Source organism: Mustela putorius, unplaced genomic scaffold, assembly GCF_011764305.1.
Source record: "Mustela putorius furo isolate JIRA1106 unplaced genomic scaffold, ASM1176430v1.1 tig00000127_pilon_pilon_pilon, whole genome shotgun sequence".
NCBI lineage: Eukaryota > Metazoa > Chordata > Mammalia > Carnivora > Mustelidae > Mustela > Mustela putorius.
Genome location: NW_025421288.1, coordinates 11,139,036 through 11,157,329, shown reverse-complemented (window position 1 = coordinate 11,157,329; position 18,294 = coordinate 11,139,036). Strand labels below are relative to the sequence as shown.

At 62.8% G+C, this 18,294-nt stretch overlaps 3 protein-coding genes across 3 annotated transcripts; 1 reads left to right on the top strand and 2 right to left on the bottom strand.

Annotated features, from left to right (window-relative positions):
* Window positions 1–281: 281 nt before the first annotated feature.
* Window positions 282–5,195, bottom strand: TMEM151A (transmembrane protein 151A). The gene is made up of 2 exons (XM_004769957.3): window positions 4,944–5,195; window positions 282–2,731 (listed from the first exon to the last, which is right to left on the bottom strand). The coding sequence occupies exons 1-2, from the start codon at window positions 5,016–5,018 to the stop codon at window positions 1,400–1,402; spliced, it is 1,407 nt and encodes a 468-aa protein (XP_004770014.2). The 5' UTR covers window positions 5,019–5,195; the 3' UTR covers window positions 282–1,399.
* Window positions 5,196–7,481: 2,286 nt separating this feature from the next.
* YIF1A (Yip1 interacting factor homolog A, membrane trafficking protein) lies at window positions 7,482–11,817 on the top strand. The gene is made up of 8 exons (XM_004769959.3): window positions 7,482–7,705; window positions 8,403–8,614; window positions 8,779–8,883; window positions 9,018–9,096; window positions 10,601–10,658; window positions 10,824–10,979; window positions 11,420–11,513; window positions 11,611–11,817. The coding sequence occupies exons 1-8, from the start codon at window positions 7,675–7,677 to the stop codon at window positions 11,755–11,757; spliced, it is 882 nt and encodes a 293-aa protein (XP_004770016.1). The 5' UTR covers window positions 7,482–7,674; the 3' UTR covers window positions 11,758–11,817.
* Window positions 11,818–12,181: 364 nt separating this feature from the next.
* On the bottom strand, window positions 12,182–18,189 carry CNIH2 (cornichon family AMPA receptor auxiliary protein 2). Its single transcript, XM_004769961.3, has 6 exons — window positions 17,821–18,189; window positions 14,109–14,177; window positions 13,642–13,689; window positions 13,281–13,393; window positions 13,010–13,153; window positions 12,182–12,826 (listed from the first exon to the last, which is right to left on the bottom strand). The coding sequence occupies exons 1-6, from the start codon at window positions 17,899–17,901 to the stop codon at window positions 12,799–12,801; spliced, it is 483 nt and encodes a 160-aa protein (XP_004770018.1). The 5' UTR covers window positions 17,902–18,189; the 3' UTR covers window positions 12,182–12,798.
* Between the last annotated feature and the right edge of the window lie 105 nt (window positions 18,190–18,294).

Here is an 18,294-nt window from a genome sequence, read left to right as displayed (position 1 = left end):
CCCTCCGGGCTGGAAGATGGACCACTTAGACGATGCGTTAAAAGTGATCCAGATACCAGTTGGCCCGTGGGAGTCAGCTGCTCAGAGCAACTCAAACCTGGGTCTTGGCCCTCAGCTGAGCAGGGTTGGGGGTTCCCTCACAGCTTACCCTGTTCCTGGGAGCACTGGAGCCCAACCCAGCATCCCCTTCCAGAACCAAGCATTGAATCACTGACCCTGGGTGGCCCATTGCACATGTAGTGTCCTTGGACACACCCTGTAGGAATGCACGTGAGAAGACCTTCCATTTCATACCTTTTTATTTTATCTGCATCTTCTCCACCTCCTCCCTCCCCCACTGGCCCCTGAGAGGTGGTGGAAAGCCCAGTTGGAAGGGGACTCCTCTCTCCTCCCTGGAGGAGGGCTGGTGTCCACTGGGCTGGGCCCCACCGGTGGGAGAAGCAGGGGCCCCCGTGGCAGAGCAGGTGCATCGTCCAAGAGGCTGTGGCCAAGGCCAAAGTCCCTCAGATGCCCTGTGGCCCGGGCCCCGTGGGTCATCAGGAAGGTGAAGAGCGGAGAAGTCTGGGGGCGCAATGAGAGGGCAAAGCCTGGGGGAGCGTGTGGGTGGCTGATAGAGGCAGAGGTGACCTTGGGGGGCACAAGAGCAGAGGCCAGGAGTTGTGGGATCAAGGTGGGGCCCTGAGAAGGAACCCCAGGTCACAGGGGAGCTGGATGTTGGGGGAGGGCACACCGGGGAAAAACAGGGGGCCACGGGGGACAAGGCTCTGCTCCAAGAACCTGGCTTCCAGTACAGGGGCTGTGCCGCAGGGTCTGACTGGGGACTGGCCCTGAGCAAAGACCAGGGGGCAGGCAGGGAGGGGCGTGTCAGGGGAGGAGGACGGGGACTTGGGGCCAGTAGCCACGGCCAGCTCCTCAGCTTCATGGAGGCTGGCCCGGCCAGGCATGGCCCCAAACCACCAATTTGTGCTTCTGGGTTGCTCGAGGGCTCCCAGTGTGGCCTCAGCCGTGCAGGGAAGAGCCTAGAGGCAGCCCTCGGCTGCATGCAACAGCTGTCCCCAGGACTCTTCCTCCGTCAGGCTTTCTGGAAGCATCCCCGCCACCCACTGCCCAACCTGAGAGGGGCCTAAGCTGGATCACCAGCCACTGCAGGGGGTGGAACGTCATGGCGGTGGCAGGGGCGGTGTTGGGACAGTCCACGGACTCAACTCCAGTGCTGTCCATTTACCCCCAAAATGACCCTAGGTCACTGCGCTTCACTCTGTTTAAGGACTTTACCCACCCGACCCCCCGCCTCATGTGCTGGTCTGTTTTCCCCTCCGTCTAGGACAACAGCTGCTCAGGCATTGAAGGCCGTGGCAGGGTGGTGGGGAGGAGGCCGCTCCGGGAGGCCACGTGGGTCTCAGAGTGCCCCCTGCCCATCCCCCTGGCAGCCGCTGTCACCGTGGACGATGAGCACCGGGAAGTAAAGGGCGTCCTCGTAGCACGGGGGGCTTTCCAGGGGCTCTGTGTCCTCTCCACGGCGCCCCAGTGGCCCCCCGCTCAGGCTTCGGAAGACCCCTGGCGTGGCCCGACCCCCAGCTCCCAGGGACAGGCGGCTGCGGCTGAAAGGCAGGCGGGGCCCGCTGGGCCGGGCCGGGGGCAGCGAGTTGCTGCTGAGGGAGCGGCGGCAGCGCTGGCAGCCCCGGAGGTAGGCGCCCGAGCCGGCGCCCATGACCACGGCCTCCGAGTAGCTGGGCACCAGCTGCCGGTTGGAGCAGATGTGCCACTCCAGCTCGGTGAAGTCCACCGTGGCCACGCGGGAGAGCGGGGGCCCGCTGGGCACGGCGCCGGGGGGCGGCGAGCTGGCCCCGAACAGCTTCTCCACCTGGTAGTGCACGTGGGCCGTGCCGTAGGCGGCCACGACGCGCAGCGGCCAGGACAGCGTGGCCGCCGACACCAGCCAGAAGACCCAGGCGCGGGCGTACCAGGGCGGGCTGCGGGGGTCCGCGAAGACCATGAGGGACTCGCGGAAGTCCACGTCCTTCAGGTGCATGCCCTCGCGGGCCTCCAGGTAGTCGTCCAGGCCCTCGTTGGCGCTGAAGAAGCGGGCCCTCTGGGTGAGGTACGAGGCCTCGGCCTCGGCGCTGCCGAAGCTGAAGCACTTGGTGAAGCGCAGCCGCGTGGCCGCGTGCTCGGCCAGGCCCACCAGCTCCTTGGAGACGTCGCGGACGCCGTGGGCCGAGTAGTCGAACTCGCCGCGCGCCGTGCGGCTGTCGGCCCGCTCGTGGTAGACCTGCGTGGTGGTGTAGGCGTCGCCGTTCCGGTAGCGGGTGATCTGGCGCGTGCGGCGCACGTAGTGGTAGCTGGTGGCCTTCCACCAGACGCACGGCGGCGCCTGCTGCAGCCGGCGGATCAGCGCCAGCACCGTGCCCGCGTCGGTGCGCGGGGCCTGGCAGGAGCGCACGTGGCAGTGCCAGCACTCGGCCAGGTAGAGGAGGTAGAGGAGGGAGACGAAGGCCAGCGGGATGTACAGGTAGCCGTCGGAGCAGGGGCTGGCCGGGTAGGTGGGCGGGGGGACCCCGGCCCCTCGGGCCAGAGCTGCCTCAGGCCCCAGGACCAGCCTGGGCACGGTGGCCAGGCGACACCAGGCCACCACGGCGCCGCAGGCATGGATGAGCAGCGTGAGGAGCAGGCACTTCCAGTGCGACTCTCGGCACAGGGAGCTTCCCAGGGACTGTTTCAAGGGCCGCTGCTGCAGGGCGGGCAGAGAGGGGAGAGGCGCGGGTCAGGACAGGTCATCCGTCACAACTGCCCCTCTGCCTGAGCCCTGGGAAGGAGCTGGGGCAGGTTCCCCACTCCATGGAGGGGGAAACAGAGGGTCTGAGGGACAGAGCCTCTTGCCCCAAACCTCACCCTTCAGGCTCTCCTGCAGTAGGGCTGCAGGATTCAAACTGGGGCCTCTCTGCTCCGGATCCTGTCCTCTACTGCGCCCCATCATCGCTCAGTCAAGGCCACCCAGGACAAAACAGACCCATCTCTGCCAAGAGGAAGGAAGGGCCCCCTGACTGGCTATTGAGAAAATGGAGCTCTGGTCCCAGCTCTGCCCCTAATTTGCTGTGTGGTCTTGGCCATATTGCTCCCCTCTCTGGGCCTTGATTCCTGGATGTGTTGGTACAGGAGACCAGAGTGGCAGGGGGCCTGTGGATGAAGACCATGGGCTTTAGAGCCCCACAGCCCAGGACTCGGGGTGCTGGCTCTCCCACTTACTGGGCAACTTGGACAGCTCCCCCATCCTCTCTGGACCTCAGTCTCCTCATCTGTAAACTGGGGCTTTTGTGAGGTTTCAACAAATTCTTATGTGTAGCCATCTCGGCACGGGGTCTGGCCATGGCAATAAATATTATTGCTGTTGCCCTGAGACTCCCTCTCGTCCCTTGGTTCCACTTAGAGACTTGGGAGAAGCTTTTAAGTAAGCGAGAAAGAGGAAGAGCTGGGAACGGAGGAGGTGTGAGTCGGGGGAGCAGATGGAGCGGCGTCCTCCGCTCCCCATCTGTGCTGTGACAGCGGGGGCGGAACACAGCTGCTGGGCAGCAGGGGCCACTCTTGGCCCAGAGGGTTTGGCCTCCCCTCCAGCCTGGCCCCCACCTCACCTCTAGCGTCCCCACAGAGACAGAAATGGGGGAAGGAGTGGGGAAGAGATGGAGAAGGAAAAGTTAAGGGGCCACCTCTTCAACCCCAGGACCACCAGGTCTTGAGAGACCCCAGAGGAGAGGAAATGCCCCCAGCCCAGCCCAGGGCAGTGTACCCTATCCCTGGTCACCCACCACATGAAAACATCCCCACCATGACCCACAGGTCCAGTCAGAGGCATACACCCACACACCCACCCTCCAGCCCATGTTAATCACAGACCTACCTACCACCGATGTGCACACGGCCGGCTCAGCCCAGATCCCGGACCTTCATGGGTGCCCACCCAATCATAACATGGCGCACAGGTGCCTGCACTCGCAACCCCCACCACCACGCACATGCGCACACAGACCCACCCAGCACAGGACGCACACACAGGCGCATATACCCGTTACAAATTCACTGAAACCCAGGTCCACACCAGAGCCTCGCCTGAGCGCGTGCACAGCCTCCAACCCCACCCCTACTGCAACCTGAAATCACACCCTAGACTCTACAGGAGAGACCCACCCACGACAGAACACGCTCACACATCCCTACATCACCCAGGCGAAGCACCCACCAGACCATCACCTGACTTTGGCTCACCCAAGGTGTGGGGAGCATGGACTAGCATTCACACACCCACAAGCACGCTACATCCATCCAAACACATACACAGACCCACTGGCCACCTATCACCCCCACAACGGGCGCAGGGCCCCACACTTCTGCAGACCCTTTCCTTGGCTAGCTCTGGTGAGAGGCCAGTCTGGAGGGGTCCCACCCTGAAGGATGGGCCCTCGGGCCTCATCGCGGGGAGAGGGAGAAGGGGTACCAGAGGCCGCATCCTTTCCTCTTTCCCCTCCTCCCTCCGCTCCCTCCCCCCAACTCCCGGCTACTGCTGCTGCATTGCAGGCGTCGCCCGGGCACCTCGTGAGCCGCTGGGCTGGGCTGGGCTGGGGGCCTGACCCCCGGGCCTTGGGGGTGAGGGGCAGCGCTGCGGAATGAGGGCGCGCAGGGGCCAGGCGTTGACGTCACAGGAGGGCGAGGAGGGACGAAGGGGCGTCCGGGGCAGTAGTCGCCCCCTCCTCCCTTCCCAGTCACCCCCCCACCTCAACCCCCACGCGAGCCCCTCCGCTCGCCAGACGCCAGCTACCCTAATGACGTCATTGGCAACTGGGGTTTGGGGACTTCCCTCCTCACCCCCTGTCCCGGTGTTTGCCCCTTCCGTAGTCCCCCTCACCCCGCTCTAGCCCTGGCTCCGGCCCCCCAGCACACAGCGCCGGTACCTCCTCCCGCAGCGGCTCGCCGTCCGGGATGAACGCGGGCACCTCCCCGCTGTCGCCTCCGCCGCCCTCGGGCATGGTGTCCTGGGTGTTTGCGCGGCCCGGGCCCGGGCCCGGGGCATGATAGGGGGGAGCGCAGAGGGCTGCGGCGCGGCCCCGAGGGCGTCCGCTCGGCTCGGCGGCCGCGCAGGGAGTGCGCGGAGCTCGAGCCCGAGCGCGGCGGCGGCGGCGGTGGCGGCGGCGGCGGCGGCGGCGGCGGCGGCGGCGGCGGCGGCAGCGTTGGCGGCCGCGGTGCCCGGCGCCCCGCCCTCCGCTGACCCCGCCCCCGCGGCACCCGCGGCGCCGCCGGCAGCGCCTGGTACCACGGGCACTGCCAGCCCCCCCACCCAAGAACCCCAGGCGGGCCGACCCAAGCTTGTGTTCTCCTCCCGCCGCGCTTGCGCTTGCGACCTTGGCCGAGTCCTTGCTCTTGGGGCCTGTTTCCCCTGCTGTAAAATGAAGGGGGATGGATCCCAAAGGTGGGTAATACCTCCGGCGTCCTGTCTCTGAGGAATGGGCCTAGGCCTAAGCCCACCCAGACTCCACTCCGGAAGCCTTGATGGTAGGGAAAAAAACAGTTACAACCCATAAAGGTGTGATATGCCTCACTCACTGGACAGAGGTGCTGGGTGCTGCTTGAGAGCAGGCAGGACACCCAGGGTCCTAGGCTCCGTGACCTTGGGCCTGCACTCTCTACCCCAACCTCAGTTTTCTCATCTAAGAAATGGGAATAGAAAGGTGCAAACCGTTCATTGTGAGGTACAGGGGAGTGGGATCTGTCCTTGGGAGGATGCCCTCCCAAGTAGTGGTGGACGCAGGGCTGCTCCTTGGCCCTGAGGGGCCTCAGACCTTCACACCCGCCCCTGGGTCTGGGCTATCCCCAAACTAAACAATTATTTGGTGAGATATAGGTGAGTTTTGGGTTGCTTTGTCACTTTTTCCCCCCAAAGGGCAACTCAAAAACCATTCAGTTCAACACTCCTACCCGTTTAAAGATGAGGTGATTGAAATGATAGAGTAAAGGAGTGACCCAGGGCTTCATCCGTTCATTTTTTATTTACTGGGCACAGAGGTTTGTTGGGTATCTTCTATATCCAAGTATTGTGTTTGGCACTCTGAAGACGAGGGGAGGAATGGAGAATGACACAGGTCCGGTCCTAGTGGAATTTATATCCAGGACAGACTAGTGTACCCAGAGGGAGCCTGGAACCCAGCTTCTGGTCTCAACCCCCAGCCAGGTCAGTCCTCTGTTCCTTCTGTCTCTCTGAGAGGCACAAGTTAAACTGATTCTTAAAGAATAGGCTTTGGACAAATGGATATGAGGGGGAAGGGCATCCCAGGTAGAGGGGATTTCTGAGCAAAGACACTGCGATTAGATCACGTGGGCTGTGTTTAGAAAGCAGGAAAGTCACCTGGTGTAACTGGACACTGGGTTAGCTAGAGGCAGGTTGCAGAGGACCTGATTTTGCTCTCTAGAAAGTGGTGGCTGAAGGTGTGTGAGAGAAGACGCCCCTGAAGGCTAGCTCTGAGGAGGGTGAGAGTGGTCACAAACTGGGCAGAGAGAAAGGAACACACCCCGCCTCAGGAGGGAGGCTTGGTGTTGGGGGTGGGTAATCTCGCTTGAAGATGGACCGCAGGGCCAGCAATGACTCAGGAGTTTCAAGTGCAGCTTCAGGAGGTGGACCAGCGCACCTCCACACCCAAACTGGCTGGATCACGGGAAAATTGATGGGTCAGGCCTGGTGCAGGGTTCTGTCCCGACTATACCGCCCAATCTCTGGGACTTCAGATCTTTTGGAGTTTTCAGTATGTGTAATGCGTGTGTGTGTGTGTGTGTGTGCGCGCGCGCGCGGGGGGCGTCTCTCTGTCTTAAGAGGTCAGACCCTCCCAGCAGCAGGCCCCTAGGCTGTGCAGGGTAGCGGCAGTGGCCATAGGGCATTTCAGCACCGGATAACGGACAGCGCCCGCGCGGGAAGGAGGGGCGGGAGGTAGGAGGAGGAGTCAGCTTCCTGGGTTCGCTGGGCCGCGCTGTCACTGCCCCGCCCGGCCTCCAATAACACCTCGCGGGCTGCCCGGGCTCCGTGCCAGGACTTGGGGGGGTAGCGTGGAGGATGGGAGAGGAAAGCTGGCATTGAGAGGGAGGGACAGGAGACCCAAGGGGCGGGACTTGGTAGAGCCCCACGGACCCATTCCCTCCTGGGGCACGTCCCGCGAGCGAAACTCCGTTCCTGGACTCACGCCTCCGCCAGGTCTCCACCTGGTGTAGTCGTGGCACGGCGAGCGTCATGCGCCCCACTACGCAGGCGCGGAAATAATTCTCAACCCCCTCCTACCTTAACCCATCCATTGGCTGCTCTGGCCCCGAGCTAGCAAACCCACCATCCAATCCGAGAGCTCCTTGAATTGCTCCGCCTCTCTCCCTCCCGGAAGTTGACTACTGCCGAAATCCAATTCGGCGAGGTCGGGCCAGCAGCCAATTGGGAGAGGGGAGGGACGAGCTAGCGCCGCCGAGGAGCCAATGGCAGGCGACGGAGGATAACGCTGAGGACATGGCGGCTGCGGTCGGAGAGTTCGCGGACGTGTCGGTCGGCTCCGTAACCCGGGTCGGCGCCCAGGCACCAGAGCAGCTGGCTTATTAGTATTCGTACCCACGAGGCGGCGCAGCGGGCCCTTGGGGAGCGCCAGCATCGCGGCCATGGCTTATCACTCGGGCTACGGAGCCCACGGTGCGTGGGGCGCGGGGCGGGCGGGACGCGGCCCGACCGGCCGGAGGAGGGTCGGCGGCGCGGCCCGCTCACCCTCAGGGAGAGGGCCAGTCGTGACCGCTCCCCAGGGCGGCGGGTGTCTTTCGGGTTTCTGCCCTGCGGGACTCCACATCGCGTCCCGGACTTCGCCCTCTGGGTCCAATCCTGAGATCGGGCGGTGACAGCACAGCTGGGATTCCCTTGCCCGACCCAGGCACGAACGGGGTCTGCCTTCGGAACTTTCTTTACCTGTCATGGCCCCGTTGGGGCTCTCACCACAGCCCAGGGCCTTTGGGTACCAAGCTATCGCTTTTCCCACCCTTGTTCCTGCGGGGTGCCCTCGCAGTTAGTTATCTTCACCTAGGAACTTTCTCTCTCCCCCAAGGCTCAGTTCAGAGATCACTTCCCTCGAGAAGCCCGCCCCCCCAAACCTATAGGTGGGCAGCCGCTTCCAGGCGCTGCCTCAGCTCTTTCTTTGCCTACATTTAGTACCTCTGGAAAAGGAGCCCTCATCAAAGTTCTTTCTGGGTTACCTACACCTATGCAGCCCGGATTTCACTAACCGATTGCTGGGTGGCCCCAGGACCCATACAGGGCTGCCCAGCTTGGGGAAAGGGGTGGTGGTTTGGGCCCATGCTTGATATTCCTGTCACCTACTCCAGTACCTACAAACCCACAGGCTCCAAGCACAGGGCCCGGGCAGCTCCAGACCCCCCTCCCCTCTTCGATGACACAAGCGGTGCTTACTCCAGCCAGCCAGGGGAATATCCAGCCCCAGGAGCCGACGTGGCCTTCAATGTCAACCACTTGCTTGGGGACCCAATGGCCAACGTGGCTATGGCCTATGGCAGCTCCATCGCATCCCATGGGAAGGACATGGTGCACAAGGAGGTGTGGCCCGCCCCCAGGGCAAGGGTGGCAAGATTTGTGGCCAGGGATGGGGCATCATGGGATCCCGCCTAATTCTCCCAGCAGCCCTCAGGGAAGGAGCACACCGAGGAGCACCCTGAGGTTTGGTGTGCGGCTTGCCCACAGCCTCCTCTCTCCTCTCCCAGCTGCACCGTTTTGTGTCTGTGAACAAACTCAAGTATTTTTTTGCTGTGGACACAGCCTATGTGGCCAAGAAGCTGGGGCTACTGGTCTTCCCCTACACACACCAGGTGAGCTGCCTACCAGGTGAGCTGGCGGGGCCCTGCGCCTCCCTCCGCCCGTCCCAGAGTTTGGCCCCCAGATCTCAACCCCCTTCTTTCTTTTCATCTTTTTCTCGTGCCCTGGCTGCTGCTGCCACCGCCAGAACTGGGAGGTGCAGTATAGTCGCGATGTGCCTCTGCCCCCGCGACAAGATCTCAACGCCCCTGACCTCTATATCCCCAGTGAGTCTTTCTTTGACCTGGGCTGGGGGACCGTGGGGGGGACTTGTGCCTTGAGGCCCCAACAAGGAGAGAGACGCTCGTGCATTGATTCAGCATCTGCTCGATGCTTTTGTGTGTGGTGGTTGCTAGACACCTAGTAGACAGAGTAGCGGGACCAGTAAGGAGCTTCCCGGGCGTGCCCTCAGGGCCTTCGGAGTTTTTCCTTTTGCGATCTTCTCGCCTCTTAACTGGGATCGTGTCCTTCCACAGCCTGGAGCTCAGGGCTTAGACCTGATCCTGCGGCTTCCGGGAATGGGACCTCAGGCTGGCTGCTTTTACTCTTACGTACGCAGGAATGACAACAGTCTCTACCACAAAGGACTGTTGTGGAGATTCAGGGAGGTGATGTGCACTCAGCAGGGGGCACACTGAAAATAATAGTGTCACAGCGATTACTGGTCCCCCAAGTCCTCCAACATTGCCTTCTCAGAGGAAGTGGTCACTCCCTTCTGGGTTCCCATAACTGCCCATCCACATGGCACGGGGTCAGGCTGCCCACCTTGGACAGTGGCTGGCAGGCTGTCCCTCTGACTCCTCTCTGTCCTGGGGCCTGCAAGAGGCGAAGCCCAGGGTGGACACCCCGGAGGAGGGGTGAGTGGCCCTGCGCGGCCTGCAGGCGGGTTGCCGGGGCAGCCAGTCGGCTCAGTTGCTCCGGGCTGGCTCCTGGTTCTTCTGTCCTCCAGTCCACTTCCTCCCAGAGCCACGTTGTCATGCAGGACTTGCCATCCCCCTTTTACGTGTGGAAGTCAGGGCTCGGAGACAGCTGTCTTTGAAGCCGCATAGCTTATAGGTGGTAGAGCTCGTTTCCTGACTTCAGACCCTGTGCTTTCTGGTGGGCGTGTCAGTTCTGGTGCTTCGAGGGGGGCAGAGAAGAGGGCCGAGGAGTTCCAGGCTGTGAAAGCCCAGCTCCCCCGGCGCTCTGAGCTTTTGTGGAAACAGCAGAGGTAAACTGGGTGGGAGCCCTCTACATCGGTGGGACGGCCAAAGCCAGAGCCAGTGGCCAGACCCAAAATTCCTGGCTGAGGGGAAGTCTTCCCCATGGCCGGACTCTGGGGAGAGCCTGGGTTGTCTCCAAGTCTGTATTTTAGTCCTGTCGTGTTGTGGGAGATCAGTGTGGCTCCTGCCCGTTGGTCTAGGATTAGTAATAGCCTTGGCCTATGATCCGGTGTGATCCAAGCAGGAAACTTGAGTTAGTGAGTTTCCTAACACAGGGACAGGGAAGGAGGTGGCTCGGTGGTCCTGAGAGAAGGGTCCGGAAGCATTCACACCGGGAGAGAGGGCTGAGCCGGAAAAGGCATCCCAGGCAGGGCAGTAGGAGTGACTGGAGGCTGGGCCCATGCATATGTGCGGGCGCGCAGGAAGGGATGTATGGGGGGAAGGTAGGGAGTGGAAATGGCCCCAAATACCTAGCCCGGGGCTCTGATTGAGGAAACCAGGCGAATGGCATCTTTCTGGCTCTCGGCAGCAATGGCCTTCATCACCTACGTGCTGTTGGCGGGGATGGCACTGGGCATTCAGCAGAGGTTAGTACCGACGCCTCCCCATTCCCACCGGCACCCCTTCCTGCTCTCCTCACCTCCCTAGGGGACCTGTGTGGCCGGTCCCAAGCCCAGCCCATGTCCTCAGTCTCACACCTGCCACAGGATGGCTGGTTTCCAAACAGCACTTTTCCCTGCGCATGGTCACAGGTTCTCCCCGGAGGTGCTGGGTCTGTGTGCGAGCACGGCGCTGGTGTGGGTCGTGATGGAGGTGCTTGCCCTGCTCCTGGGCGTCTACCTGGCCACCGTACGCAGTGACCTGAGCACCTTCCACCTGCTAGCCTACAGCGGCTACAAATATGTGGGGTGAGTACCTACGGGCCGGCCAGAAGCAGGCCTGGGAGAGGGGCCTGCTGCCGTGGGTCCCCAGCTGGTGCAGCTGTTGCCTTGAATTGGGTCTGCCCTCTCTGGGCCCTAGCTCTTCCGTTAGAGGAACCAGCTGCTTTTGGCATTGTGCTCGGGACCCGTGTACTGTTGCTCAGGTCAGGAGTGTAGGCGAGTCACCCTGGGACCACAGGGGAGAAGGGCCTTGTGCTGGGGGCGTGAAGGGGGTCTCACGTCCACATTCTACACTGAGTCCTAGGCCTTCTAGGTTCATTTTGAGTCCAGGAGCCTCAGGGGATAGACTGGAGATAAAGGGCCCCAGTGGCGGTGGGTGGGATCTAGGTGGGCTGTGGGGCCCGTCTGAGGCCCGGACCCTTCTCTTTCTCCTCTCCCCCTCCCCCATCGGCCCCCCGCCCCCGCAGGATGATTCTCAGCGTGCTCACCGGGCTGCTCTTTGGCAGTGACGGCTACTACGTGGCCCTGGCCTGGACCTCGTCCGCGCTCATGTACTTCATCGTGAGTCTGGGGCTGCCCCTTGTGCTTCACCCCGGGGTCGGAGCTGGGAACGAGCCTCCCCTGCCCGGCCCAGCTTCAGCGCCCTCCTTTCTCCCAGGTGCGCTCTTTGCGGACAGCAGCCCTGGGCCCCGACAACATGGGGGGCCCAGCTCCCCGACAGCGCCTCCAGCTCTACCTGACCCTGGGAGCTGCGGCCTTCCAGCCCCTCATCATATACTGGCTGACCTTCCACCTGGTCCGGTGACCCCTGACCCCCACTGGCACTGATTTTTTTTTCCATCCATTGAAGATTTGATTTCCTTGATTGTATTTGACCCTTGTTCCTGGGGACGGGGGTTGGGCGGGGGCTCGCCCTTGCCCGGGTTTACCAGGCTCAGGGCACCCAGGGGAGGGCTTCCTGGAGTTGGTGGCCTTGGTACCAATTTGAGAGGGAGGTGGAAGGGTTTCAGCAGGAATGGCTCTTTGGCTGTGGCCAGGGAAGGGAGGAGAGAAGGGAGCGGCTGCCGACCACACCGTGAAGGCCTCTGATCCATCCGAGGGGTTTCCTAGAGGGTCCCGTGGGCGGGTGGTTTGAGCCTGGCTGTACTGGGGATTCAGCTGAGGGCTGCTCCCTATAGAGTCCCTGTGCCCCATGTCCTCTTCAAGCCTTTCCGGAGCAGAACCGGGGCCCACGTGTTTGCAGTAGTTTATTCATATTTTCTCACAAATGGCCGGGGAGGGGGTGCCGGACTCCTCCAGGCAACATAGAAAATGGGTCCAAGAGACAGGACAGGCTGGGATTGGGGCAAGTGGGGATGGGGAAGGGGGAGGTCTGGAGAGAGCCTGGGAGGGGAGAGGGCAGACTAGGGGTGGGACTGCCCCCCTGCTGAGCCTGCTCATTCCCGGTGCGGGTACCCCCCCACCTGCAGGGGGAGCCTCAGGGTGGGGGTGGAGAGGGGCGGCCCAGAACTTCCAGGGTCAAGCCCTGCCCTTTGGCAGGGTCCATGTTCCCCCCGAGAAGTGGACAAGGCCGGAGGTTCCGCCCCTTCCAAGACTGACTGCCATGCCTACAGGCTGGCAGAGGAGCCCCTGCCCCATTTAGAGCTCTGCCCAGCCCTGGTCCAAGGGGAGGGGGCTCTGAAGGCGGGAGGTCCCCCGCAGCAGCAGTTTGGAGGGGTGGAGAGGAGGCTGGGGGCACCAGTGCCCCCTCCCTCCCCAGGGCTGAGGCCTCTGCGGCCGAGGGGTAGGGCTGGGGGTGCACAGGCGTCCGGTCCATTCTGGGCTTGCTCCCTGGCCGGCTTCCCCCTTAGAAACTCACCAACGTATAAACCATACTGCAGGAAGAGGAGGCAGTGAGCCGAATCCCGAGGAGGCCCGGGTACTGGCCGCCCACGCCCCCATACCCCGGGCTGCCCTCAGTCCTTAGGGGGAAAAGGCGGCAACTTGGGGCCCGACCATTCCTGGAATTGGAGGCACATCCCTTCCCTGGCTTCTGACTGTGGCGGGCAGGGCCTCACCTGTACAGGTAATAGAAGAAGGAGAGCAGGTAGAAGGCGAGTTTGCACCAGGACTCCTTCTGGCAGTAGTTGAGGATGTCAGCATTCATGATGGAGACCGCATCATACATGACCTCAGAGCCGTCCGCCGGGCGGTGGAAGTACCTGGCGTGAGGGAGGGGCCTGAGCGCCCACCTCAGAGCTCCCCCCATCTCTCCCCTGCTCTTCCGCCTCCCCCCTCCCCAAGGCAGCTTCCAGAGGCGGCCCAGCCTGGGGAGGCTGAGGCCCTCACCTCCAGAGGTGGTAGAAGAGGAGCGGGATGTTGAGGCCCAGGGTCACCCACTCTGCCGCGCACAGAAACATCAGACAGAAGAGGCCGTGGATGGAGTATTCCGGGACCACCAGCTGGGGAGGGAGGGCGAGAAGTCAGCGGCCTGGTGGGAGGATGCCCCGCAGCTTCAAGGGCACAGAGGGGAGCCGGGGTTTGGGAGGTGCCCCCCACCGTAACCTCTGGGGACTAAAGAGGCCTCGAGCCTCCCACTCCCTCCCGGTGGCGGACCAGAGGGGCCCAGAGGGGCAAGGCGGCGCTCCGGGTCGCAGAGAGAAGGGCCAGCCTGGGCTAGGAGCCTCCTGCTACTGGCCCTGACACTGACCTTCCTCAGGAGGCAGCAGATGCGTTCGATGTTTTTTAAACGCTCGCGCTGTAGGGGGAGGAAAAGGTTGCCATGGGGGAGGCGGAGGAGCGGGCACTGGGGGGTGCCCCCCTGCCCTCCCTACATCCCCCGCCGACCCTCAAGTGGCCGCCAGGGGGCGCCAGAGCGGTCGTTGCGGCAGGGAAGCAGCCGCGCCGTCCCCATGGCAACCGTCACCATGGAGGGACCTTCACCCGCGTCTCCACGGCAACGGCCCAGAGCCTGGCAACGGCCGCCCCGCCAGGAGGAACCCGAGCCCTGAGCCCGCGCCAGGTGTTTGCTGGGGGCGGGGGCAGACAGGAAAGGGCCACGGCCGGCGCCCGTCCCACCACGCAACCCTTTCTTCCCGTCCCCCATCCCCCTTCTCCTGGGACAGATGGAAAGACAGATGGACGGACACACCTCGGCACAGCACATGTATCACTTACTGCCCGCGCTGGGTTCCCCTGGTCGATGGGGTTCTTGAAGTCGGTCCGCAGCTCGTCAAAGGCTATGATCTGGGGGAGGAGCGTGTGCCTGTCAGGGTTGGGGCAGCAGCTGATGGCCCCCCCACCCGTCCTTCCGTGACTCAGGAATTCATGCATGGGCACTGGACCAGATGGAGCTTGATGCAAAGGTGGAGAAACAGGTTGAGGGAGGGGCGGGGCCTGGCCCAAGGTCACCCAACAGTGGGGAATGGCATCTTGGTGCGCTATCGCCCAAGTCAAGCCATATTCACGACGCTTCCGTCCAAAACATCCCAAGAGATGGTGTCTTTTTCTGCCCTTTGCTGGCCACCGGGGCCCCAGAGGCCTCAGGCACAGCCCTCGCCTGGGTAGGCTCCCTTGCTTGGGAGAGCTGTGAAGAATGTTCCAGAGTGATGGGTCTACTGGGGTGCCTGGTCCAGCGCTGGGCGTGATGGGGGGCAGAGTTCAGGCTGGACTCTGAGTGGGTGACTGGTGAACAAGCGCGGGGGGGGGGGCAGTCCGAGCAGCAGGAACAGCAGGCACAAAAACGGAAGGTTGAAAGAACAAGGAACATTGAGGAAGCTGCCGCTTCCATGGGGTCGAGTGACGGTGTGAGGTGAGCGGGAAGAAAGAAGGAATGTGAGAGATGGGCTGGAGATGCTGTGAACCCGGACCAGATGTTTGGACTTTAACCCAAAATAAAGGGGAGCCATTGAGGGGTATAAGCCGCAGAGTAGGACGGTCAGGCCAACACTTGAGGTTGGATGGAGCGGGAAGCACACGTTGGCGAACAGTCCCGGCGAAGACCTGTATGACGTTTGCTCTACGCCAGCAGGCTTTACGTATACTACCTCACTCACTGCTTGCAACAACCTGACGGTGTAGGGCCTGGTATTATCCTAGCCGTCTTGCAGATAAGGAAACTGACACAGACAGGCTAAGTCACTTGTCCAAGGCCACACAGCGAGTCAGTGCTAAGCCAGGATTCTAACCCAGTTAGACTCCAGCATTAAAATTCTTAATGGCTTTATCCTAGGAAGGCCAGGCCAGTGAGGAAGTGGGGGAAGGGTGGCAGGTGCTGCTCATCGATGATGATCGGCATGGGGACAGCAGCAGTGAGAGTGGAGAGGTGTGGAGGGATTGCAGAGCTGTTTAGAAGCCAGACTCCAGTGGGTTGAATGGCAGGAGTCGAGGCACAGGGGACCAAGTTGCCTTTGGGTGTTGGGGCACTTGGTAGATGGCAGTGTACTCCTTGGGATGGGGAACTCTTGGGAGGTACAGGTGTTCCTGGGTGGGGGGCAGTGGGAGCTGACATGGAAGGAGGTCTGGAAGAAAAGTCTTCTGGGGTCCCCTCCCCTCAGCACCAGGGCCCATCACCCCCAAGTATCCCGGACCCCAGACGGCTTGGAAGGAGAGAACATGGGCTTCCTGGAGGGAGCCGGGGCCATCTGGAGCAGCACCCCCCTCCCCATGGACTCTGGGCAGCCACCTGCCTGCCAGGCACAGCAACAGGGTCCAGCAGGGAGCGGAAGGGTGCCGTCTGTCTGCCCCAGAGCTGGCACCACCAGCAGGCAGCGGGTGTCGCGCCTCCCACCCCCCAGGCTGCCTGGCTCTGACTCAGCCCCCTGGAACAAACAATCCCCCACGATGACAGCTGACACGCGTCACTCACCACCAGGGTTGCCTAGCGACTAGTGGGGACTGGGCTCAGGGTCTGGGGTGGGATCTGGGGTCCTGCCCTGGAAGGTTCTGGTTCTTACTGATTCGGATTGAGGACCACACCTCCTATGCCTATGCCCAACCCACCCCCCTTAGCAGGTCATGCTCTGGGCACTCTGATGTATATACAACAAACCCACTTTATCCACAAGGAAACAGACTCAGCATGAGTGACTTGCTAAGATCACCGAACTAAATAGCTTAGCTGAGTGAACACCGGGCTTGACGCATAATACGTGCTCAATAAATATTTGCTGGGCCCTTTTCCCCAGCCTAGGAGCCTTACAAGGGCAAAGCCTGAGTCCTACTCATCCTTGACTCTCCTTCAGCTGCCCAGACCCCGGTTCTCAGGAAGCATCGACACTGGTGTGTTGGATGGAGGAGTGCTCTGAGTAGCCCTTAAGAACAGGGACCCCCAGAGGGGCTGTGGAAGGTCTTTGGGTGGGGAGAGGCCTGAAAAGGGGCTACTTGATTTCCAGGAACTTTCTCCCAGGAACTCGTTAGGTCCGTGTTCCCAGCCTGTGACCCTCAATTTCTCCTGATTTTTGGGACCCCAGCTCTCCTGCCCCCAGGATTGTCCACAACTCTGGGATGAGACAGGAAGCTCAGAGAGATCAAGAGATCAAGACAAAGGGGGAGAAAAGAAAAAGCAACTAAGAGACCCAGAGAGAGAGGGAGGGGGGAGAGGCAAAACCAGGGAGAGGGCTGGAGACGGGAGGGGGATGTGTCGAAGGAGCCTGCAGGGGCTCACTCCTTATGCAGGAGGGTGCAGTGAGAGCCCATGGAACCCTGAGGCTGAGGAGGGGGCTGGGGGATGGTGAAGGGAGAGATTGGGCAAGAGCCAGACAGGCTCACGGGGGCAGGCCGCAGGTCCCAGGAAAAAGAGAGGAAGTGGGGAGACCAGGCGATAGCAGGTGAGGTAATGAGGAGGACGGAAAGTGTGGGTTCCGGGGGGCGGGGACTGCAGAGGGGGAAGGGAACCCCCCTGGAGGGCTGGAAGATCAGGAAGATGTCCTGGAGCACAGGGTGCTGAAACCGACAGAGCAGGCCGGCCTGGCCCAGGCCGTCCGAGAGGGGCAGTCCTCACTGAGGGGAGAGAGGTGGAGGAGGGCGGGGGGGGGGGCAAGCGTCCCAAACAGTGAGCAGGAGGCTGAGTGACAGAGTTCTTGGTGAGAGGAAGGGGGCCAGGCAGAGGGGACCACTGAGGAGACCCCGGAGAGAATGAGGGAGAGGGACTCTCAGGGGAGGCGATTAGGATGGAGGATGAGAAACGGACACAGAAAGAGCAGGTGTGAAGCCGGGCCAGAGTGAGAGACAGACCAAAGGGGATACCAGACAAAGGGGGAAGTGGGAAGGAAGAGGAGGGAAAATGGGAAGTGGGGAGGAAACCCGAGGCGGGGAAGCCCAGAAAGGAGGGGGCGGGGAAGCCCAAGGTGAGCTGGCGGCGGGGACGAGGTCTCTGGTCTGCTTAAGAGCCAATCGCCGCTGGGTCAGGGAGGTGAGTGAGAGGGAAGGGGTTAATGGACTCTGCGATCTGTGGGTCCTGTAAACAGATGCAGTTGCCATGGCAACCGGCTCCATCACTCCAGCTGGAAAAACCCACAGAGGGGGGGCAAGCAGACAGACAAACTGCCCGACAGACAAACGGGGGCGACTGGATTGGGGGGTGGTAGAGGAAAGGCACAAGAACCCCAGAATTCTGCCCCACACCCCAAGGCGGCGTGGGGCAGGGGCAGGGGGTCAGGGACCAACTGACATACCCACAGACAGGCGGGGGCGGCGGAGGAAGGGGGCCCCAGGAAGGAAGCCGACAACGCGAGGGGGTATTCATGGGGGCGAACAGAAGCTGACCGAAGGGGTATAGCGGAGAGGAGCTCCAAGTTTCCGCGGACCCCGAGCCCATCTGCTCGGCCCCCTCCCGCGCCGTGTGCCCCCGGCCCCCCCCACCCCGCCCCCAGCCCCAGCCCGGCCTTACGTGCCAGATGACAAAGAAGATGAGGGAGGCGCACAGCACCAGGGTGAGCATGTAGCAGAACGCGGCGAAGGTGAACGCCATGGCCCCCGCGCCGGGCGGCGGCCCGGGGGGCGCCAGCGCGGGGCCCGGGCGCAAGGGGACGCCCCCCGGTCCGCGTTCAGGGCCGGCCGGGCATGGCCCGCAGGCCTCGGGGGACGCGGGCGGCGCGGCCGGGACCGGGGCCGCGGGGCCGTGGGGCGCGCGGGGCGCGGGCCGGTGGGCTCGGGGGGCGCGTCCGCTGCCGGCTGCCCGGGCCGCGATCGCTCATCCTGCGATCCCTCGCCCGCGGCTCCCTCGCTCTCCAGCCCGCGAAGCCGGCGGGGCGGAGCCGGGGGCGGGGCCGCCGTGCGAGCGGCCTCGGGCGGGGCCGGGTCTCTGCGCGCCCCTCCGCCTGCACCGCCCGGCCCGGGCGCCACCCCCGCCCCAACCTCGGGG